The sequence below is a fragment of the Eurosta solidaginis genome, chromosome 1 (genome assembly GCF_040869045.1).
Source record: "Eurosta solidaginis isolate ZX-2024a chromosome 1, ASM4086904v1, whole genome shotgun sequence".
Lineage (NCBI taxonomy): Eukaryota > Metazoa > Arthropoda > Insecta > Diptera > Tephritidae > Eurosta > Eurosta solidaginis.
This window is the reverse complement of record NC_090319.1, coordinates 330,773,870-330,797,010: the sequence shown is the minus strand read 5'-3', so window position 1 is coordinate 330,797,010 and position 23,141 is coordinate 330,773,870. Positions and strand designations below refer to the sequence as shown.

At 40.7% G+C, this 23,141-nt stretch overlaps 1 protein-coding gene across 3 annotated transcripts in view; it reads right to left on the bottom strand.

Annotated features, from left to right (window-relative positions):
• Paip2 (polyA-binding protein interacting protein 2) overlaps positions 1–23,141 on the bottom strand; it is a 46,441-nt gene that overhangs the window by 12,780 nt on the left and 10,520 nt on the right. Inside the window, exons 1-3 of one of the 3 annotated variants that reach the window (XM_067762162.1) lie at positions 14,168–14,325; positions 679–855; positions 411–511 (exon numbers count right to left, since the gene is read on the bottom strand). In XM_067762162.1, coding sequence (XP_067618263.1) covers positions 411–511; positions 679–822 — 245 coding nt within the window. In that variant the 5' untranslated portion in view covers positions 823–855; positions 14,168–14,325. Of the gene's footprint in view, positions 1–410; positions 512–678; positions 856–13,973; positions 14,326–23,141 lie in introns of those variants that run through there. The other 2 variants (XM_067762160.1, XM_067762161.1) reach the window with 2 other exon arrangements.

The following is a 23,141-nucleotide window of genomic DNA, read 5'->3' as shown; positions in this document are numbered from 1 at the left end:
GTTGCCAGCGCAATATATAGCTTCTCCAAACCCAATTGTCAACCTCACTTCTCCTCGGCGAATCTTATTTCACTAACAGACGAGGCTCTGGCGACCCCAAGCTCCTCATGCAACTTGGGGTGGGGAGGGAGGGACGGCCTGAAGGTTTAATGTGGCCACATAAATCGAGATGGTCGGGCTAGCACCTTAATGGCGCTGTGTTACCGGAGCGTACCGGATATGTATCCGCCAAAGGACCATCACATCGATAACACTCCCCAAAGCCTTCGGGGAGCAACCTTATCGCTACAACAACAACAAAAGGCACACCTGTCGCTGGTATATTCTAAGCCCCTGGGGGATAACAGCTGCTCGTCCTTTTAGATGACATACATAAATATGAGTGTATAACTGTACAAATATATACATACTTTGCTTTTTGCCATTCAGCTAATTCGGCTTCAAGTTCATCCTCAAGCATTGCTTCAATACACTCTTTCATAATGTCTTCTTCTTCGAGACGTTTTAATTCCTGTGCAAATGAAAAAAGATAAGATTTAAAAATGTTTCAGAACTTTCATGTTCATTTATTCGGTTAAGCTAGAAACGCAGTCAAAGGTTATCGTCCAACGTCACTTGCAATTTTTGTTTATTTCATATTTAAATTTTTCTTTTTGTTGTTTTGGAAAATATACTTACATTCTTATCGAACTCTTCTTCATTCTCCATCCATAAATATTCGGAAAAGTCTGGCTCATCTTCTATGTCTGATAGCGAATCATCTTCCTCTACTACATATTCAAATTGGTCGGACCAATCATTTGAAGGAACTTTCAAAATCATTTTGTTTGTCAGTTTTGTTTGAAGCTTTTACAACTGCAAAGATAAATTAATAAAAAAATTAATGAAAAAATACTATAAAGAAACCAGTGTTTAGGTATACTGTGTTGTAAGGAATGATTTTTTTCAGTGTAGGAATGAGTCACGGTCATATGTCAAGAGGTGGAATATTCAATGATGCACGCATACAATAATACGAACCGGACCCGTGCGCATCTTGCGCAACCAATATAAGTCTCTTATCAAATATCAACAGAAATAAGCTATTCTATCAATCAACTTGCGCTGCCATCTAGCGCATGATAGCAACTGCCGGTAGGTAGGTAGGTTGAACTGGCCGGTCCATGAGGACCTCACATAGACTGATTGAGTCCGTAGTGTTACCAGAAGTTTGTTTTAACGACCAAACTGAAAAACCCTATCAAAAACCAGGACCTATGTTATAAAATAACTCCGTCCTCTTGGCAAATACTAGAAGCTTCCTAGGACTTAAGCCACTTGCTGCTTCTAGATCTGACAGCTGTATCACTCCTAATAGCTGGAGTCTTAGCCTGGCAAGTGCAGGGCACGAGCACAGAACGTGCTCGATCGTTTCCTCCTCCAACCCGCACTTCCTACACCTGCTATCACTGACCAAGCCTAATTTAAAGGCATGTGACGCCAGAAGGCAGTGTCCAGTCAGAATACCCGTCATGAGTCTACAGTCCTCTCTTTTTAATGATAGAAGCAACTGTGTTAGTCTAAGGTTGTAAGACCTACACATAATCTTCGACACTTTACAGCCCCGCGCTTGAACCCACGCCTTTTCTGCTTGGTCGATCATGTGCACCTCTCGCCTTCGCTTAATCTCGCCCAATCTAATTGGGACGTCTACGGAGCAAGCTTCACGGGATGCGCCCTTTTTAGCTAATTCGTCCGCTTTTTCATTCCCATCTATTCCCATATGCCCTGGGACCCAATATAGATGTATGCTTCTCCCTGTCCCGATTCTCTCCAGAGACTGCTTACACTCTAACACGCATTTAGATGCTGTGCTATGCGAGATTATTGCCTTAATTGCTGCTTGACTGTCAATATAAAAGTTAACACGGTTGCAGCTTAAGCTATTCTCTTCCAGGGTTTCTACTGCTTTGGTTACGGCTAATATTTCCGCTTGGAAAACGCTACAGTAATCCGGCAGCCTGTAGGATCTGCTTAATTCCGGATCAGCGCAGTATACCGCAGACCCTACTCCTTCCACTATTTTGGAACCATCGGTGTACACATGTATCGCCTCGTCCGCCATTTGCGCACCCTTGCGCCAACCGTCCACCTCTATTGTGGCCTTAAGATCTCCCTCAAAGTGCAGGTAGGGAATCATGTAGTCTGTTCGTCTTGTGACTGAGGACGCTATACTACTATGGCCATATGGTCGGCGCTCAAGCTGCCCCGAAGCACCGAGCCTGGTTGCGGTCGTTAATGCTTTGTTCTTTGCTACCAGGTCTACAGGTGGAATGTGCAGAATGGCATACAGTGCAGCCGTCGGGGTTGTTTTCAGGGCTCCCGTAATGCAAAGCATCGATAGTCTGCATACCCCCTCTAATTTTTTGAGGTATGTTGTTTTTTGTGTGGCTTTCCACCAAACAAGAACTCCATAGTATAGAATAGGGCTTACAATCGCTGTAAAAACCCAATGAGAAAGAGAGGGCGATAGGCCCCACGTACACCCCAGCATTCTTTTACATGCATAGAGTGCCGTAGAGGCCTTCTTGACCCTCTCCTCCACGTTGAGCTTCCATGACAGCTTACTGTCTAGGATGATTCCTAGATATTTTGTGCAAGGTTTCTCCTATAAGGTCACCGCTCCTAACTTAGGCCTGGTCCAATTTGGGACCTTGTACCTCTTTGTAAACAAGACCATATCCGTCTTCTCCGCATTGACTTTCAGCCCGACATTAGATGCCCAGGTATGAATATCCCGAAGCGCCCGATCCATCAAAGAACTAATCGTTGGAAGGCATTTTCCACTTATGACAATTGCAACGTCATCTGCGTAAGCCGTAAGTTTTACGGGTCCCTCATCGAATTGCCTGAGCAGTTGGTTGATGACCAGTGTCCACAGCAGAGGTGATAGCACCCCTCCCTGCGGCGTGCCCCTGTCCACTGATTTCGTGGCCTCGTACAATCCCCATTGTGATGTAATCTTTCTGCAATTTAACATGCAGCCGATCCATCTGATTAAGGCAGGATGTACTTTAATGTAATTAAGACCATCCATAATCGCCCATTTTGCAACATTATTGAAAGCCCCGGCAATGTCCAAGAATACTCCTAGAGCATACTCCTTATATTCCAGGGATTTCTCTATGCTTATTACCACCCTATGCAATGCGGTGTCTACCGACTTGCCTTTGGTGTACGCATGCTGTGTTGTGGAGAGCAGCTTTCCATCCACGTTGGACTTTATGTACACATCTATCAGCCTCTCAAAGGTTTTGAGCAGAAATGATGTTAAGCTAATGGGTCTATAGTCTTTGGGATACACGTGACCGATCTTCCCCGCCTTTGGTAGAAAAGCTACACGAGCAGTTCTCCAAGAGTGCGGAACATGATTCAGTCTTATGCACCCATCGAATATTATTTTAAGCCATTCCACGACCGCCCTGCTTGAGAATTGTAGCATGGCCGGGAATATACCATCTGGGCCCGGCGATTTAAACTTAGAAAACGTCTTCACTGCCCACTCGATCTTGGTATCGGTCACCAAGCCCGGCACCACTAGCTCCGTGATCGAAGTGTGAGTGATGTCTGCTGGTTCTTCTAAACCGTCTCCCGATGGGAAATGTGTATCGAGAAGCACCTCAAGGGATTCCTCACTATCACGTGACCATTCCCCGTTCTCTTTCTTTATTAGTCCCTGGACTATGTTTCCCTTTGCTAGGACTTTTTTCAACCGTGCTGTTTCACTGGAGCACTCTATGTCCGTACAGAAACTTTTCCATGAGTTTCTCTTCGCCCTGGTAATTTCACGCTTGTAGATCCTCAGTAGATCCCTGTACTCGTCCCGACACGCTTCGCTTTCCGCGGTCTTTGCGAGTTTAAACATTTCTTTTACCTGTCTTCTTAGAAGACTCAGCTCATTGCTCCACCATGGCGGCTTTGCTTTTCCTCTGAATCTTCTTAGAGGGCAAGCTTTGTTATACGCAGTCATAAGCGTCCTTGTTAGGAATTCATTCGACTCCTCCAGTTCCTCTACATTAGCAACCTCTTTGGGTTGTCCCAGTTTCGTTTCTACATGTTTCTGGAATTTAGTCCAATTCGTTGCCCTAGGGTTTCTAAAGGTTCCTCCCTTCTCTACCCTCTTTAGTGGGATGCTGAAGCTTATATACGCATGGTCGGAGAAGGATGGTCTATCGAGAACCATCCAATCATACCTTGATATATCACGCTCGGAGCTCAATTTAATATCCAGAACATTGCTGGGTGTTGGACCAATGTATGTAGGAACATTTCCCCTGTTGGCTATCTGCAAATTGGTTTGCAGGATGTAACAAAATAGAGATTCGCCTCTCTCGTTCGTATCTGCTCCTCCCCACGCATTGTGGTGCGCATTTGCATCTGCGCCTATGACCAACCGCCCTTTGCGCCCTTCCTCCTGTACTAGCCTTTTGCACTCCATCGGTGGAACCTCCGCAGCATGGGCCATGTAGCAGGACGCCAGGATAAATGCCTGCTTATTCTTTTGCTCAACGGCCACCGCTACGAGATCCTCGGTGGTGTAATTAGGCAGCATATATGAATGCAGCTGTTTCCTTACCATTACTACAGCTCGCACCCGTCCTTCCGTTTGTGCGTAGTAAACGCCAAACCCGCGCGCGCTAAGTCCAGAAACCTTTCCTCCCGATGAGAGCCACGGCTCCTGGATCAGCGCCACGTCAAACGAACCCTCCTCAAGGGTTAGGAGGAGTTCGCTCGACGCCACTTTACTGTGTTGGAGGTTTATCTGTAGGACTCGCAGCACCATTGGGCTGTTTGTCCCCCTCCAGCACCTTCGTCTTGACGTCGTCGTCCTCCTCTTGCCCTTTTGGTTTAGAGTATTCGAGGCCCCCTTCAGCCCCTCGTGAATGTTGTGCCGTGTGTTCCTCTGTGCGAGTCACAGCACCATTTAGCGGTTGGTCCTCTTCTAGCACGTTCGTGGTGACGTCGGGGACCTCCACCTGTCTTTTTTCCCTTAGGCTTCTGAGGTCCTTTTCGACTTCGCCCACTTCCAGCGTGTTAGGATTTTTATCCTCGGGACTTCTTTTCCTGAGTCGCATGTAAATTTTGCCAGTGCCAAAGGACATTTTGCCAAGCTGCGTGTACAAAATACCCTCCGCCTGCTTGTTTATTTGGAAGATGTAGAACTGACCATCCTCGGTAGGCCGAGATACAGTAAGTACCTTCCAATCCTGTGTCGGTATGTTCGGATTCTGATTCTGCAGAAGTCGCAGTGTATCCTCCGACTTCATCACGCATGGTATCCATACCTTAACTTTTGGTACCGTGGGGATTTGCGCTTTATCCACCACCTCAAACCGCGCGTTCGTGCCTTGCCTTTGGAGGTTTGGAACGACTTCCTCCAGCCACCGCAAGCTCGCGATGTTGTCGCACGCTATCATCTTCACACCATTATACCATCCCCCCGAATCCAAGGTTGGAAGGGGCTTACTTGGTTGTTCCCGCATCATCTTAAGCATTAAGCTAATAAGCTCCCTTTCCACAGATCTCCACCTTTCAGTAGTCATTTGTCCGAACGGACTGCTACGATCAACCAGCGCCACAGTCAGTGACTGCTTTGCCACATCACTCATCTTCTCGGGAAAAGCAGGAGTCTTAGTGTTATCTCCCTTTAGAACCTCCGAGAACACCGGAGTCTTCGCGTTAACTCCCTTTAGCGCCTCCGAGAAAGCCGGAGTCTTAGCGTTATCTCCCTTTGGCTTATCTCCTACTTCCGTAGTTGGAACTTCCCTCTGACTGGCAGCTTTCGAGGTAGTTGCTACCTCGCTATTGGAACCCATCTGTCTTACAGCTTTGGGCCTACTTGTCTTGTCTATGCGACTGCCCTGCCTCGCGGCTCTAGGACTGGGTCCTTTCTGCCTCTTGAAAGCAGGCTTGTCGCCTTCTGCCGAACGTTGCCTCTTCATTCTGCCATTCGACGCTTCTTCCTCCTCGTACCGGTTGCAGAACCGAGGGTTTCTCGCAGCAAACCTTTTGAACTGCCTTCGACCTACTTCTACCGCTTCATGGGCCCATTCCAAGCGCTCGATCTCCACTTCTGTTGGGTCGACCACTGCTCCCTAGCGTTGTACAATTCTTAGTGCTGCACGGTACTGCGAGAGAGCTCTTTTACTTCCTCTGCTCCGTACCCTTCTCCACTCTTCTACTCCGTTTTCATTTGTGTGCTTCTCCAACACGGAGTTCATTGAATCAGCACTACTCTCGCTCCCCGAGTCCGACGCATCGCTTAATTCGTATTTGTCGTCCTTGGATTGCGACTCAGTCCTCCTCTTTACATCCTCCTTATTACATTCAGGTAATGAGTTGTTCATCTTGGTCGTACGACCACCTGCCCGACAAGGCGGGCTCAGCGGTCCAGTATTATATACGGGGAAAGAACCGTCCGCCACAGCAGCGCCCCTTACTGCGGTAAGGCCATAAATACTTCCCGAGATGGCCCGGTATCGGGAAGGCTCCGTTCGAATACAGCCGAATTTATCCCCTGGCTGCAAATCGTCCAATAGGCACGGTCCGCATAACACCCTGGATTAGGGGGTTGGCAGTTCTTGGTCACCGACATCCCGCCGCCCTCCTATGAGGCGAAACGGCGTAGATGTCAGTCCTAAACAGCTCCGCCTCATAGTCGGGCGCTATGGAGTTCGGCTAAGCCCTCACACCAACGACAAGGTGCCTACCCTAGTGAGGGTCACAACTGCCGGTAATGCAGTGCAAATATTCACAATAGTGCCATAGCACAAATAGATTTCTTCGTGAGCTCACAATCGTTTATTTTTAACAAATTATTTTAATAAAATATAGCTAAACAAAAGCACTACGACCAAAATTGCCCAAAGCTCGATAATAACCCGAATCTCCAACTTTACATCCAAAACTTTATTTATAGATTTGGATTCCAAATAAGAGCGCAAAAGGGACCCGTACCAGCAATTAGAAATAATATATATGATGATTGAACCTAAGTGGTCTTGCTGTTAGAGGCGTAGCGTTCAAATAACAATTGGAGAGATGGTTGGTATCATGTGGGGACAGACACATCCCATGCAGGAAATAAGTATATGTCGTATGTCGGGGTTAATTCTGGACAAGTAATAGTTTAATCTGTTATAGCATCCAGAACGAAGCTGTGCCAGAGTGATACATGTCTCCCTTGTTAGTCTGCTTTACTCTTCTGCAAGGATTGGATAGTGTATTTTGATAACGGAGTTAACAGCGTGGATTAGGCTTAGGGCCTCCTTATGTTCACCAAACGGCTGAGGGGGCAGATGTCGCATCTCATCATAGTGCTTACGGAGATGTTTTCCTCTTGGAGACGGGGCTACATCAAGCAGTTGTTTGCTGGAATGCCGTGGTTTGTGTGAAAATTCAGCAAAAACTGACTGTTCAGCATTTCATTATGCTCTTTGTTGAGCCTTTTTTTACCTCACTATGCAGATGATGTTCAGGGGCCATAGGAGGACATCCCGTGGCTAAGCGACGCGTAGCACATAAGCGGCCGGCCAATTGCCTTGTAAGCTGTGGGCAGAATTTCTATTACTTGTCGGTACTAGGTCGCGCGAGGTGAAAAAAACCAGAGAGACTGGGAAGATGGCTATTTAGAAACTAGTTCGTCTATTGAAGGGCCCAGTCCCATTGCCTTTATTCTCAATATTGTAACGAATTTAGGGAAACTCCGCTTATTTTACACCTTCTGCAAAAGCTCGCTAAATTGTCGAATAAATAACTCCAATAATCAGTAATGCAAAGTGGTCTTTATTAGATTACTTTGGGAGTAGTACAATTATACTTCACAATTATACTTCACTTAGCAACTGATAGCGTGTTTAAATCAAACTGTTAACTGACTACTCAGCTCGTCTGCTTTTATACTCTCTGTTGCCTTGTCCGCATATTTCATGATATTAGCCCGACCATCTCTAGAGCGATTTGATATGACTACGTTGAACCTTCTAGCTCATCAAACCACTCTTTCCATGAGGAACTTGGTGAAGCCAGATCCTCGATTGCTAAATAAACAGGATTCTCCACGAGAAGGTAAGCTTGACAATTACGTTGAAGAAGCTAGAAATTTCGCTGGCAAACTCTTGAACGGGCTACGCTACAAAACCCCTTTAGCCACCTATTGCGCTGGTGCGAATACTTGAAAGCCAAGAACTAAATTAGCATAGAACATTTGCATTACGTTATGTATGTATATCGTCGCTGCGCTCACAAAAACAGTCATGTGTCTTTCAGTAACTTTTCAGGAGATCAAAAAAACATATTTCTGGTGTCCATTTGCAAAATTTTGCAAATGTCTTATTTTTGAAATATTTTATGGAAAGTATGTTATTGATATGTGAAGGAAAAAATCATGTTTTTTAATCCATACGACGTGATAAATATTTGCTCCGTTTTATAACACATAGCTGCTTTCAACCATGATTCAAATTTGCTTTTGGCGGCAGGGAAATGTATGAAATGTTTACCGTATTTCCTCATAATGCTGACGGAGATGACCCTTCAAGCCCCTGGGAGGTGTAGCTTCATCAATTAGATGTCTGTTGGGATGCCCAGGTTTATGGGTATTCAACAGAAACTGTTTGTTTAGCATTTCATTTCTTTCCCTAATAGGGAGTACTCTTGCCTCATTGTGTAAGTGGTGTTCTGGGGACATAAGAAGACAGCCCGTAGCGGTTATGAGAGCAGCATTTTCGCAGGCCTGTATTTTCTTCCAGTGAGTAACCTTTAGGCTTGGCGACCATATCGGGGACGCGTAGCATGCAACCGGCCAATTGATTTGTAAGCAGTAATGAGCGTTTCTTTGTCCTTACCCCAAGTGTTGCCGGCAAGAGATTTGAGGATTTTCTTACGGCTCTGGATTTTCGGTACACTTGCGGTTGAATGCTCCCCAAAATGTAGATCCTGATCGAACGGCTCACCCACGATTTTAGGGTGTAAGGCAGTTGGTAGCGTGATGCCGATGACGGGATCAAATAAATTATATTGCACTGAGTGGTGAGTGGTAAACGCGAGACCGCCTCCATTTCCGCTCTCGCGATCTTTTCTGTGGACGTTATGTCCAGAGCAGGTCTGCAGAGCAGATCTTGCTGTATGTTTGGTCCCTTGGATCGCTGAAATGCGGATGTTATGCCACTTCATTAAATCAACTATCTCCGTGATCTTCCCAGTTAACCCATTACAGTTTAACTGCAGAATTCTGAAGTGCAACGGGGAGACGACGTCACTCACAGGCAAGTGATAGGTGACTACGTCTGAGTTGAGGGAGGCCAGGACGCAAATGCTGTTGTGGCCCTGGGACTGGACGTCCCTGGGTAAGCATTTGGGGTCCCGGTGTAGTTGGGTTTGCGGCCTGGCAGCATGGCGCGATGAAACCCGTCGAGGGTTGCCGTCGCTGAGACCAGAATATCTAGGAAAGTGGCACCGTCCAAGGCTGGAGCTGCATTGGCCAGATGTCGCAAACATATATATTCCGTGCTGGCAAATGGGGCAAAAGGTGGTAGGGACTAACAGTCTGTATTCCTGACCTACTCGAATGCTAATGTCGGGCAGAGGGGGAGAAGAAAATGGGGCGGGGTTGATGGTCGGCATTGCTACCGACTCTACTACGGAGATTGTAGTTATGAGTAGGATCGGTCGTATGAGCTGGTGGCTCCGTGGGGCGTGAGCAGCAGCGGGTACTTGTTGTGGCTTGCTGAGCAGTGGGGCTGCTACAAGGTAGTCGGGTGCGCTAAGGCGCAGACTACGGGACGCCCTTGGGGTGAACAGCAAGGAGCCACGAAAGATTTATAAAAGTTACGAGGACGTCGGGTTTTGAGGTCTAGCCCAGAACATCCTGTCCGATGCAACCATCCCTTGCACGTGACACACTGACAAGAGTGTGACCGTCCTAAAAAGATTCTTTTTAGGCAAACGCAGCAAAGCCATTTCTCTGAACCGGGGTCAGGTACAGGTCCAGGATAGGGTTCGATACCCTTCCGGAGAAGGAGAATATAGCGTAGTCCCGCTGCGAGCATCTGCTGGGGGATGACAAATTTGTGGGAGGGACGCAACAAATTAAATGGGGTCACACTGAAATCACAGCCCTTGGTCGGGAAAAATCCCGAGTCGCTCCGGTTCATAGAACCGGCTGCCTTCGGAAGCCAGATGGTTTGTAATTATTTTTACATTGAAATCAAAGCAATTTCGCCAGCGATTAAAAAAATTATAAGCAAGTAAGTACATAACCGTTTTTCAGAGTACTTCTACTACTGTGAGCACATAGCTGTTTTCGATCACTTCTAAACCAAAAGAGATATAAAAAAACGGCATATGCAGAAATGTGGGCTCTATATAGTGATAATAAAATATGCAATAAAAAAACATTTGAAAAAAAAAACAACTGTTTTCGTTAGCGCAGCGATGATATGTGCTATTTCCAAAAAAGAAATATATAGAAGTCAACTTTAAGATGATGCAGGAATCGAAATAAATATAATACCAGTATTTTTGGAACCGAGTTGAACGTATTACAACATCTGGGCTACACACGACTGAGTATAGCAACTAATCGAATGGAACTGGTTACTTGAGGCCTATACTACGTACATACGTAAACATTGTACAACACAGAAAGCTGCATTTGAAGTCCGTGTGTTTACACAAAATGCAATAAATATTTAGTCATAACATTAAACTATTTAAAAAAAAGAAATATTAAAATTAACTTAAGCACTACATTTGTATAAACAAGAACTGGTTGTGATCATTTTTTTAGTTTACTAAGTATATTTTATTTTCAGCATATAGTTCGCGATAAAATGTTAGCCTACTTAGGTTGGGTTATTTATTGCTAGAATCCATTTCAGAATACTAATTCATTTTGTTTTGTTGATTTTCCGAAACGGTGGATCATTGGCAACAACATCAGCTCTGAAATACAGCGAAGAGTTCTTCTTGCCGATAAATGCGACTTTCATCACGCAAAAATCATGCTCTACAAGTCACTTATCGTACCCGTCCTGCTATATGGTGCAGAAGCATGGACCATGACAACATCAGATGAAGCGGCTCTGTGAGTGTACGAGAGAAAAGTTCTTCGAAAGATTTATGGACCTCTACGCGTTGGCGATAGCGAGTACCGAAGAAGATTTAATGACGAGCGGTGGAGTTGTGCCACTGAAAGAAACGCTCCAGATAACAAAGTATTTTTTATCGGAACCCACCTATGGAAGCAGAGGAAGAGGAAGGCCACCACTCCGCTGGAAGGACCAGTTGGAAAGCGATTTGAACTCCCTGGGTGTGACCAACTGGCGCCAGTGGGCAGAGCGAAGAAGCGACTGGCGCCTTGATAGACGATCATAGCTATTTAAACGGTTAAGCGCCAACTAAGTAAGTAATGTGATTATAATTGATGTACATCTCGTCATCTCTTGTCAAATTTGGTTTGTCTCCGGTTTTGGTGCTGCGCCATCTTCAGTGTAATGTTTCGTACTGATCTGTGTATGTACGTACAATTCTGTGTATGTATTATATATTTATAGGTAATGTGTTCATTCAGAAACGGGGGTGGTTTTGACTGATCAATTTGTGTGGTTAGCTGAGGCAGGTAGAAGTCCGTAATTTAATAGTTTGACCTTTTTTGTGTGTTTGTTGATTTGTTCTTTAATTGTTTTGTGTTTATTTGTGGACAATAACAACAATAGTTTTTCTAGAACATTTAAAAAATAATAAAAATTATCATAAAAATATTCCAACAAGGAATCATAGATAAAATAAATAAATGAAATTAAAGCGAAGGGAAGAAAGGGGAAGGGATGAAAAGGAAACGAAAGGGCAGGAAAGGCAATAAAAGGAAAAGAAATATGGGAATATAAAAGAAAATAGAAGAAAATAAGGGAAAGGTTAGGTAATTTAGGGAAAGAAAAGTAAAAAACAGAAAAGAAGGAAATGTAAAGGGTTGAGTTGCAGCCACTAGGAGAACTTTAGTTTTAACAAGTAAGTAAGGCTAAGTTCGGGTGTAACCGCACATTACATACTCAGCTGAGAGCTTTGGAGACAAAATAAGGGAAAATCACCATGTAGGAAAATGAATCTAGGGTAACCCTGGAATGTGTTTTTATGACATGGGTATCAAATTAAAGGTATTAATGAGTATTTTAAAAGGGAATAGCCGTGAGTTGTATATGTGAAGGCGTTTTCGAGATATCGACCAAAATCTGGACCAGGGTGACCCAGAACATCATCTGTCGGGTACCGCTAATTTATTTATATATGTAATACCACGAACAGTATTTCTGCCATGATTCCAAGGGCTTTTGATTTCGCCCTGCAGAACTTTTTCATTTTCTTCTACTTAATAACACCCATTTTACAAAGTTTTTTCTAGAGTTATATTTTGCGTCAAAAAACCAACCCAATTACAATGTTTCATCCCTATTTTCGCATTTGGCATAGAATTATTATTATAATTAATTTTCATTTTTGAAATTTTCGATATCAAAAAAGTGGGCGTGGTCGGATTTAACCATTGGCATTTTTAATGCCAAGATAAAGTGAGTTCAGATAAGTACGTGAACTGAGTTTAGTAAAGATATATCGATTTTTGGTCAAGTTATCGTGTTAACGGCCGAGCGGAACGACAGACGGTCGACTGTGTATAAAAACAGCGCGTGGCTTCAACCGATTTCGCCCATTTTCTCAGAAAACAGTTATCGTCGTAGAAGACATGCTTTTACCAAATTTCACAAGGATTGGTAAATTTTTGTTCGACTTATGGCATTAAAAGTATTCTAGACAAAATAAATAAAAAAGGGCGGAGCCAAGCCCATTTTGAAATTTTATTTTATTTTTGTATTTTGTTGCACCATATCATTACTGGAGATTAATGTTGATATAGTTTACTTATATACTGTAAAGATATTCAACTTTTTGTTAAAATTTCACTTTTAAATTTTTGTTTTTTAAAAGTGAGCGTGTTTGTCATCCGATTTTGCTTATTTGTATTTAGAACACATATAGTAATAGGAGTAACGTTCCTGCCAAATTTCATCATGATATCTTCAACGACTGTCAAATTACAGCTTGCAAAACTTTTAAATTGCCTTCTTTTAAAAGTGGGCGGTGCCACGCCCATTGTCCAAAATTTTACTAGTTTTATATTTTGCGTCATAAGGTCAACCCACCTACCAAGCTTCATCGCTTTATCCGCCTTTGGTAATGAATTATTGCACTTTTTCGGTTTTTCGATATTTTCGCTATCGAAAAAGGTGGCGTGGTTATAGTCCGATTTCGTTCATAATAAATAGCGATCTGAGATGAGTGCCGAGGAACTTACATACCAAATTTCATTAAGATACCTCAAAATTTACTCAAGTTATCGTGTTTACGGATAGACGGACGGACATGGCTAAATGAATTTCTTTTTTCGCCCAGATATTTTGATATATAGAAGTCTATATCTATCTCGATAAATTTATGCCGTTACCGGGTACCGTTATGCGAACAAAATTAATATACTCTGTGAGCTCTGCTCAGCTGAGTATAAAAAATAGATCAGTTGTGTCATAATTTTGTCGCGCACTGTATCTCACAATTACTTTTAGTTTATTCGCATTTGGCAAATGGCCAATGATTATTTTTGTTTCTTTTCACAACAGCTTTTTTCCTCAATAGAACAAGGAAACAGCGGCGAAGAAGGCTAGATTTTGTTTACTCAGCGCATTTAGCTTGAAAAACGTAGAAAAAAGAACACAAATATATGATTCGGGGTCTACATATTTCCAAATTTAAGCACGCAGCAAATATTTAAATTACGAAATACATATATACTATGTATTTTTTTTAAGAAAATATTAATTTAAACTTGAAACTTGTATTTTTTAGAAATATGTATTTACCACCGTTGTTGTTATTAAACTTACTTCGTAGGTTTTGTAAGAACGTGCGGATTGTCGAACTGCAAATACTTTGTTTATAATACTTAAATATTTATTTAATAATAAGTTGATGGTTGTATCTTCAAGACTAAGTTTTTTTAAGGATTTTGTATGTTTTATCGATATTATTGAGATTTAAACTTGAGTATATAGAGCGTTTTGTTTTTTTTTTGGTTCACCTTATTCCACAATAAACTCCAAATAAGTTGTAAATGCACAACGTATGAAAGTTAATTGAAATATTTACAAAAAAAAAAATAAAATAACAATAATACCAAAACGGCTGAAATCAAATAAAGCAGACAATTCACTGCATCGTGAGCTAATGAACGCGATCAACTACAGACAAGAGCAGCACCGACATCACCACAAAGCCAATTCAGCTGACGGTTCATGAGACGAGTTCATGGATTCTCTATACATAGTACGACGAGTTAAAATCAAGACGAAAAACACGTCTCTAGGCATTTACTTGTAGGTAGTCGTTGTACGTTTTACAGTGGTTGAGGCAGAAAGAAAAACTATGCTGATTTTGAAATATTTGATTTTAAATGTATTTCAAGTAACTTTTTCATGAAGAGTCAGCACTGTAAAATTATATTTAAATTTTTCATTCGAAAAGCAGAATAATGACGAAAACAGCATTTCTTATTACGAGCCTGAACCGTGCGCATCTTGCGCAACCAATATAAAAGTCTCTTATCAGATATTAACAGAAATCAGTTGTTCTATTAACTTACAGCTTACAGCTTGCGCTGCCATCTAGCGTACAATAGCAAGTGCCGGTAATGCAGTGCAAATATTCACAAGAGTGCTATAGTACAAATAGATTTCTTTTTGTGCTCACAATCGTTTATTTTTAACAAATTCTTTTAATAAAATATAGCTAAACAAAAGCACTACGACCAAAATTGCCCAAAGCTCGATAATAGCCCGAATCTCCAACTTTACATCCAAAACTTTATTTATAGATTTGGATTCCAAATAAGAGCGAAAAAGGGACCCGTACCAGCAATTAGAAATAATATATATGATGATTGTTATTCGGTTTCGTTGCACTGGGACCTTTATTTTTATCTATTGTGCTAGACCCTTTAACCTATTATTGTATATGGAGGCTTTTGATGTATTTAAGTACCTCTTTAGACTTTTTACTCTATACCAGGAAGATATTGAGTCACGCTACATATATGGGAGGGTATCTACCTTGCCAGAGCGACACATTCGCAGAGATTGTGTACTGGCGTTTTATCCTCCAGCTAACAAAGGCGACAGATTGATTTACTTAGGTTTCCTATTGTGAGAGTTCGTAGGCCCTCTCTGCTCAGATTAATGACTTTGGCTGTTACTCTCGTTGCTGAGAGTATACAAAAGTTGGCCTCTCTTTGCCATGGGCATTCAATATAAACTGCTTTGTTTCCCAATTACTTATATTTTCCCTAGTGTGTGCCAAAATTGTACCAGAAAATTCAGAGGATAAAAATAAAAATTCCAGCAGGAAAGATAATGGCAAGCTGGTTACCGGTAGATCCTGAGCTATAAGATATGGAGGAAAGACTTCTCACATGCTCGATTATAAAGTAAGATGATAAAATGTATGTACCGTCACTGGGATCAATGGGCCGAACTTCAAGAAATCGATACCAAATGCTACCTTACCATATTTCAGGCGGAAATCCATGCAATAGATGTATGCGGTAGAGAATGTTTGCGGAGAGGCTCATCCTAGGAGAATCATCTAACTTCGTCGTAACTTTTGCCTTCTCTGACCTAGATATAGGTGGAAAAAAGGGTGCAAGTGGCGCATTTCCGAGTTGGCAGCCACGTCAATACTGATGAATAAAAATTCGAGACTTTAAAGACCTTCGCCTATCTAGGAATCAGAATTAAATGCACAAGCAATGTTTGTCTAAAAATTAAACGAAGATTCACTCTTGTCAGCTGGTACTACTTTGACTGAGTAGGCAACTGAAAAGCAAATGTCTCTCCATATCTTTTATAAGCCTATATCATACCTCTCATGATGTATTGCTCGAAATCATGGATAGTGTTCAAAAAAGTCCTCCCATCTTTGAAGTATTACTTATATTTTTTTCTTTTGGAAATGTATTTCGGTTCGGTTGAACAAATTAGAGTGCCCCGAAATATCCCTCACAATTTGAGAACTCTCATTATTCTACATTTCTTAAAGTAGGGGAGGTATTGTGTTCTACTAAAATCAACAAAAATGTTTAAGGAAATTCTATTTTTCGCTCTGAACCACTGTGCTTCGCTTTTGACTTATACGATAGATAGAGATACTAGCACATTTTCATATGTATGTATGTATGTAGGTTAGGCCGGGTCGATTTGTGGGGAGGCAAAAAAATCGCCCATTGCTCTGTGAAAATCATATTCTAGGGATCAAAATAAGAAACTTTGCCCCCCCCCCCCTTGGGTCGTAGGGGCAAATTTTGAAAAATCCCACTTTGAAATGCCTATGTTTTTTCATCTTGGAGTTTATTTTTCTCTTTAGAAATTTAATTAGTTAGAACATATGTAAATGAAAAAATGAATTTAACTTAGTAATAGAAAAGCAATTAAAAAAAATTATTAGAAATTAGCGTTTTTACAACCCCCTTTTAAAACCAAGGCATCACTGTGACATAATTGCAGATCGTAAAATTGCTTGTGTTGTTTTTTTTAAGCCACCACAAGACACAGCAGGTATAATTGAAATTGCACCTACCCAAAAGTTCGACCCAAAGGGTGGGGGGGGGGGGGGGGGGGGAGGGGGGGGTCGCATCAAAATTCGTTTTAGAGGTATGGTTCCTTCGGCAAAGTTTCTTATTTTGATCCCTAGAATACGATTTTCACAGAGCAATGAGCGATTTTTAAATCGATCTGCCCTAATGTAGGTACTCAATGTGACTACACAAGTACATACATAGGTCTGTATGTAGACAGGTGAGCTGCGGCGCAGTTTGGTGATAGTTGCCCAATGGCAGTGAGAGTAATTAAGACCCGTTTCACACTCATCAACTATTCAAATCAAGTGTGTTTATGTAGACTTTTGTGGTTTCTACATACATATTTGCTTTTAGACTTTTGCATTTTTCTTGAAAGTAAATTTAAAGTAAAATGAAAACCCTTGTAACTTAGTAACACAAGTTACTCGTACTTTCTCTGTCTCCTGTCATCCCCTTTCGTTTATGTTTAAGCAAAACAGATTTGACTAGTTGACTAGTCTGAAACGATATTAACACCACCAGTTATATGTTTTTATACCCAGCTGTACTTGTACACAGGGTACTATAACTTTGATTGGATAACGGTTCGTTGTACAGGTATAAAGAATTCGAGATAGATATAGACTTCCATATATGAAAATATCAGTATCGAAAAAAAATTTGATTGAGCCATGTCCGTCCGTCTGTCCGTTAACACGATAACTTGAGTAAATATTGAGATATCTTCACCAAATTTGATACACGAGCTTATCTGGACCCAGAATAGATTCGTATTGAAAATTAGCGAAATTGGATGATAACCACGCCCACTTTTTATATATATAATATTTTGGAAAACACAAAAAACCTGATTATTTAGTAAATAATACACCTAGAAAGTTGAAATTTTACGTGTGGACTGATATTGAAAAAAATGAAGAATGAAGAATTTAAAAAAAATGTTTAAAATGGGCGTGGCACCGCCCACTTGTGATAAAATCAATTTTACAAATATAATTAATCATAAATCAAAAATCGTTAAACCTATCGTAACAAAATTCGGCTTTACTATAAGGAATGCTTTGAAGAAAGATTAACGAAATCGGTTAAGGACCACGCCCACTTTTATATAAAAGATTTTTAAAAGGGTCGTGGACGAATAAAATAAGCTATATCTTTGCAAAAAAGAGCTTTATATCAATGTTATTTGATTTCCCAAGTGGATTTATAACAATAAATAGGAAAAACTATAAATTTTAAAAAATGGGCGTGGCACCGCCCCTTTTATGACTAAGCAATTTTCTATGTTTCGGGAGCCAAAACTCGAAGAAAAATTAGTTCAGAATAGAACCATATGCATATGTATTATTGCGCAGCCTTGTAACACTCTTAAGCACACAAAACAAACAACAACAGCATTTCAAGTGTACAGCTGGGTATGTAATGTTCGGTTTCACCCGAACTTAGACTTCCTTACTTGTTTGTTTTGTAGTAGTTGTATTAAGCCTTACGTGTGTTCCTACATACATATAAGTTGTATTGATTGGGCAACATATAACGGGAAAGTGTTGGAAAAAATTAAAAAGCAAACTGTAGGAAATCATTGAAAGAAATAAAAACAATGCACTGTTAAAGCAAACATAGGAAAATAATTGTATAGTAAAAATATTTACATATGCAAGCGTCAAAACAGGGTTATTGAAACATATTAAAAGGTTGCAAAATTTGATGTCAATTTAAGTGAACATTTTAGTTTCCTTGTAACAAAATAATTATTCTAATCAATTGATTAGACGACTTCTTTAACGAGTAAGGATTAATTCTTTTTTTAAATCAAGATTTATTACCATCATTAAAAATAATCTCCACATATCATAAAATTCCAACAAGTGAGTGTCCGTACATTGGAGATATTTAATTAAAATTGATAGGAGGGGTCCTTATTGGACCCCCTGATCCCAAATCCACAGTTTTTAGAATTTTTGTCAGTCTGTCTGTCTGTACGTCTGTACTCGCCGAACTCAGAAACCACTGTATGCAGAGTTTGCTGGCACTTTCACTGTTGCATCAGCCGAGGTCGGATTTAAAAATTAAGATGCATTTCCAACCCCCCTAGACCACTAGGTTTTTGAAACCCAAAACATGGACACGTGTATTTTTTAAATGTATTTGTATAACATGGATATCAAATGGAAGCTGCTGGCGAGAGCTGTACTACAAAAGTAATATATAATATCTCAACATTTATTATTTTTAGTAAAACCACGGATGTATAAAGAAATGATGATGTTTATTTCAATATCTTATTTTATTTATGAGCATCGTATTGTCCGGTCGATGGTTATCATTGAAGATATTAAGGAAGAATTGATAGGAGGGGCCCTTATTAGACCCCCCGACTCCAAATCAATTTTTTTTTATCTATCTGTATGTGTGTACTGGCATCACTCACAACCACTGCTTAAAATTGAGTACAAATGTCACTGCCGCATCAGTCGAGGTCTAACTTACATATTAGGATACATTTTAAGCCCCTACGCCCCTAGAGTCTTGAAACCCAATTTATGGACGAACGCGGTCTCGATTATACTAGACATAACAAAAATTATTGGTTGCGTAGGGAGCTATACCTACACCCTGCTCAGTGGATAAATAAAAATTGAAATGAAATATAAAAAAATATTAACCAAAAAACTTGTTTGATCATTTGTTTTATTATCTATATATTAATACGCTAACAAAATTGCCATACGACCAATTGACTGGCTGTTTGGCATAGTTAGCGTACGTAAAATCATGTAAAAGTTATATGAATCGATTCGTATTGATCAGCCTCAGTGCATCGGCCTATTTTTGTTAACAAATATTATTCTATTTGTTTATAATTAATAGAAAAGGTTTTCTGTAAGTTCGAACAATCTGTGCAAATATCAAAATTGCCATCTGTTGGACCCATTATGTTAGTGCTCTAAGACACAAATCCCGCTGAATTTGAAATTCCAAAAGCTGCATTGTCGCGTTGCTCAAATGTTTCACCTACATATGTACATATTCGTACGCGCGAAACGGCGAGAGAACTACTGCCTCACTCATTTTCAGTTCGAATAAAATATTGTTTCCCATTGTTGCCACTTATCTATATTGGTCTGTACCAAAGTCCTTAAAAAATTGTTCTAAAATAATTGTTAGCGCACAAAAAAACTTTAAAGAGAAGTAATAACTTAACTGTTAGAGCCAATCTGGTAACTCTTTATTTGTCAAGTTTTTATATATAAATGTCAATAATGAGAGATAGAAAGAAGACTAGAGTTTCCGGTTGCATCTATCAGTGAATTCAATAAAGGTTAGTTCATAGAATTCCTATCGTGTTTTAATCTTGGAATCGATCCACGCACCTTCATCAGTGGCGACGAGGATGGACGAAAAACACTCAATTCAATCCTGCAAAAGTATCAGGAGTCGAGCTCTAGCATGTTGCAAAAAATCCTAGAGCAAAACATGTAGGTAATGCAGAAAATGTTCGCTAGTGAAAGTCACACAAGCGCTACACCAATTTTCAGGAATTTCAACAAAAGTGTGGAAAAATGGCTCACTTATATTCAACAAATGGTATTACATTTCGTAGCACACGGAGTCATAGATTTAAATCTTAAGAGAGCGTGCCTTCTCTCCTGGATAGGCGCCGAAACCTTTGAGTTGCTTCAAAAGCTATGTGACAACGATCTAAGCGGAATCATATAAAAGTTATATGAATCGATTCGTATGGATCAGCTGCAGTGCATAGGCCTATTTTTGTTAACAAATATTACTCTAATTGTTTATAATTAATAGACTTTTTTTTTGTAAATTCGAACAATCTCTCCAAATATCGAAATTTACTGTCGTGCACAAAAGGACGCCATCTGTAGGACCAAGTATGTAAGTGCTCTAAAACACAAACCAACATATTATGTAACCCCACCGAATTCGAAATTCGAAAAGCGACTACGCAGTGTTGCTCAAATGTTTCACCTACTCACATATGCGTACGTGCCAGACGGTGAAAGAATAAAACATGGTTTCCCATTGTTGCCACTTACCTATAGTAGCCTCTACCAAAATCCTAAAAAATTGTTCCAAAATAATTTGTAGCGTACAAAAAATCTTAAATACAATTAATTTTTGACCGGCCCTTTTTTGTTGCAAACTTCACTTACACGTAATTACATAGCCCTTTATTTAACAGATTCTTTGTTTTTTATTTTAGTTGCTTTCAAAAAAAACATGAAATCACAAATATTGAGTTAACTTTTGTTGAAACTAACTAAATTTATTTATAACAATTGATGGCAAATTTGCCCGAAAATGTTTTAGCATTTGCAGATTTAATCCTCATTTTAGATAAAGTACGTCTTATACTGAACAAAAATAAAAAAAAAAAAATTTGCTACAAATATACATATAACATTAAATTTTTTTTATTGTCTTTTATGCTACTTTATTTTATTTCTTATTTTATTTTCTTATATATTCTTTTATTTTAACTTAGTTTATTATTATTTAAATACAACTTGACTGAATCGAAAATTGAAAAAATACAAATACGAATTTCGACCACAGGCGATACTAGTAGATATAATTATGAAAAACTATAATTTGTGAAATTTTTGTTAAAGAAAAAATGAGCATTATTCAATTTTTTTGCATTACCTTAAACAATTATGGAAATATTTCTTTTTTTAAAATAATTTTTTAATTAAAAAAGCGTTAAAAACTTTATTCATCGCTATTATTTGTAACATATAACTTTAAAAAACTATGAAATAGTAAACTAAAAACAAAATAAAAAACCATTAAAAATTCAAAGTAATAGGTATAAATCATAAAATGGATTTTCAGCAAAAAAAAAAAAACAATTAAATCAGTAACTGAATTGCTAAAAAAAACCAAAAAAAAAAAAAAAACATTATTGGTATGAATTAAGCGGGGATTGCCCTACTTGCTTTTAAATGTATGAAAACATTTATTTGAAGCAATTTTTTCATTTAACGTATTTAATAATTTGGGACAAAATTTAAACAAGGTGACATCAGGACGAACAAGGTGCTATTTTACCGGAACGTACCGGATCTATATCCGGCAAAGGACCATCAACATCGATAACACTCCCCAAGGCAGTCGGTTCTATGTACCGGAGCGACTCGGGATTTTTCCCGACCAAGGACTGTCATTTCAGTGTGACCCCATTTAATTTGTTTCGTCCCTCCCACAAATTTTCATCCTCCCAGCAGCTCCTTGCAGCAGGACTGCTACATATTCTCTTACTCCGGGAAGGTATCGAACCCAATCCGGGTCCGTCTCCTGACCCCGGTCCTGAGAAATGGTTTTGCTGCATTTGCCAGAAAAGAATCTTTTTAGGACGGTCATACTCTGTTCAGTATGTCTCGTGCAAGGGATCGTTGCATCGGACAGGTTGTTCTGGGCTTGATCCCAAAACCCAACGTCCACGCAACTTTTATAAATCTTTTGTGGCTCCTTGCTGGTCACGCCCAAGGGCGTCCCGTAGTCTACGCCTAAGCGTATCCCCACTACCTTCCAGCAGCTTCGCTGCTCAGCAAGCCACAACAAGTACCCGCTGCTGCTCGCGCCCCACGGCGCCAACAACTCAAACAGCTGATACCACTCATAACTACTACCTTCGTAGTAGAGCTGGTAGCAATGCTGAGCCTCAGCCCCTGCCCCCGTCTTCTTCTCCCCCCCCTCTTTTCTGGCAGCAATCGTGCAGGTCAGGGAAACAGACTCTTAGTCCCTGCCTCCGTTTGCACCGTTTGCCAGCACAGAATATATAGGTTTGCGACATCCGCTCAATGCAGCTCCTGCCTTGGGTGGTGCCACTTTCCTAGATGTTCTGGTCTCCGCGACGGCAACCCCTCGACGGGTTTCATCGCGCCATGTTGCCAGGTCGCAAACCCAAATCATCCGGGTACCCCAATGCTTGCCCAAGGGCGCCCAGTCCCAAGGCCACAACAGCAATTGCGTCCTGGCCTTCCACAACCTAGGCGTAGTCACCCGTCACTTACCCCTAGAGTGGCGGCGTCACCCCTCATGCACTTCAGAGTTCTGCAGTTCAACTGTAATGGACTAACTGGGAAGATTACGGAGATAGTCGATTTCATGAAGCGGCACAACATCCGCATTGCTGCGATTCAAGAGACTAAACTCACAGCAAGATCTGCATTGCAGACCTGCTCTGGTTATAATGTCCACAGGAAAGACCGCGAGAGCGGAAATGGAGGCGGCCTCGCGTTTATTATACACCACTCTGTGCAATATTATATATTTGATCCTGGCATCGACCGCAGGGACAATGTCTTAGAACGTCAAGGCCTATCTGTCCGGTCAGGCGATGCAAATCTAGAAATCATCAACATCTACATCCCTCCTGTCACCTGTTGCCCCAGTGGAT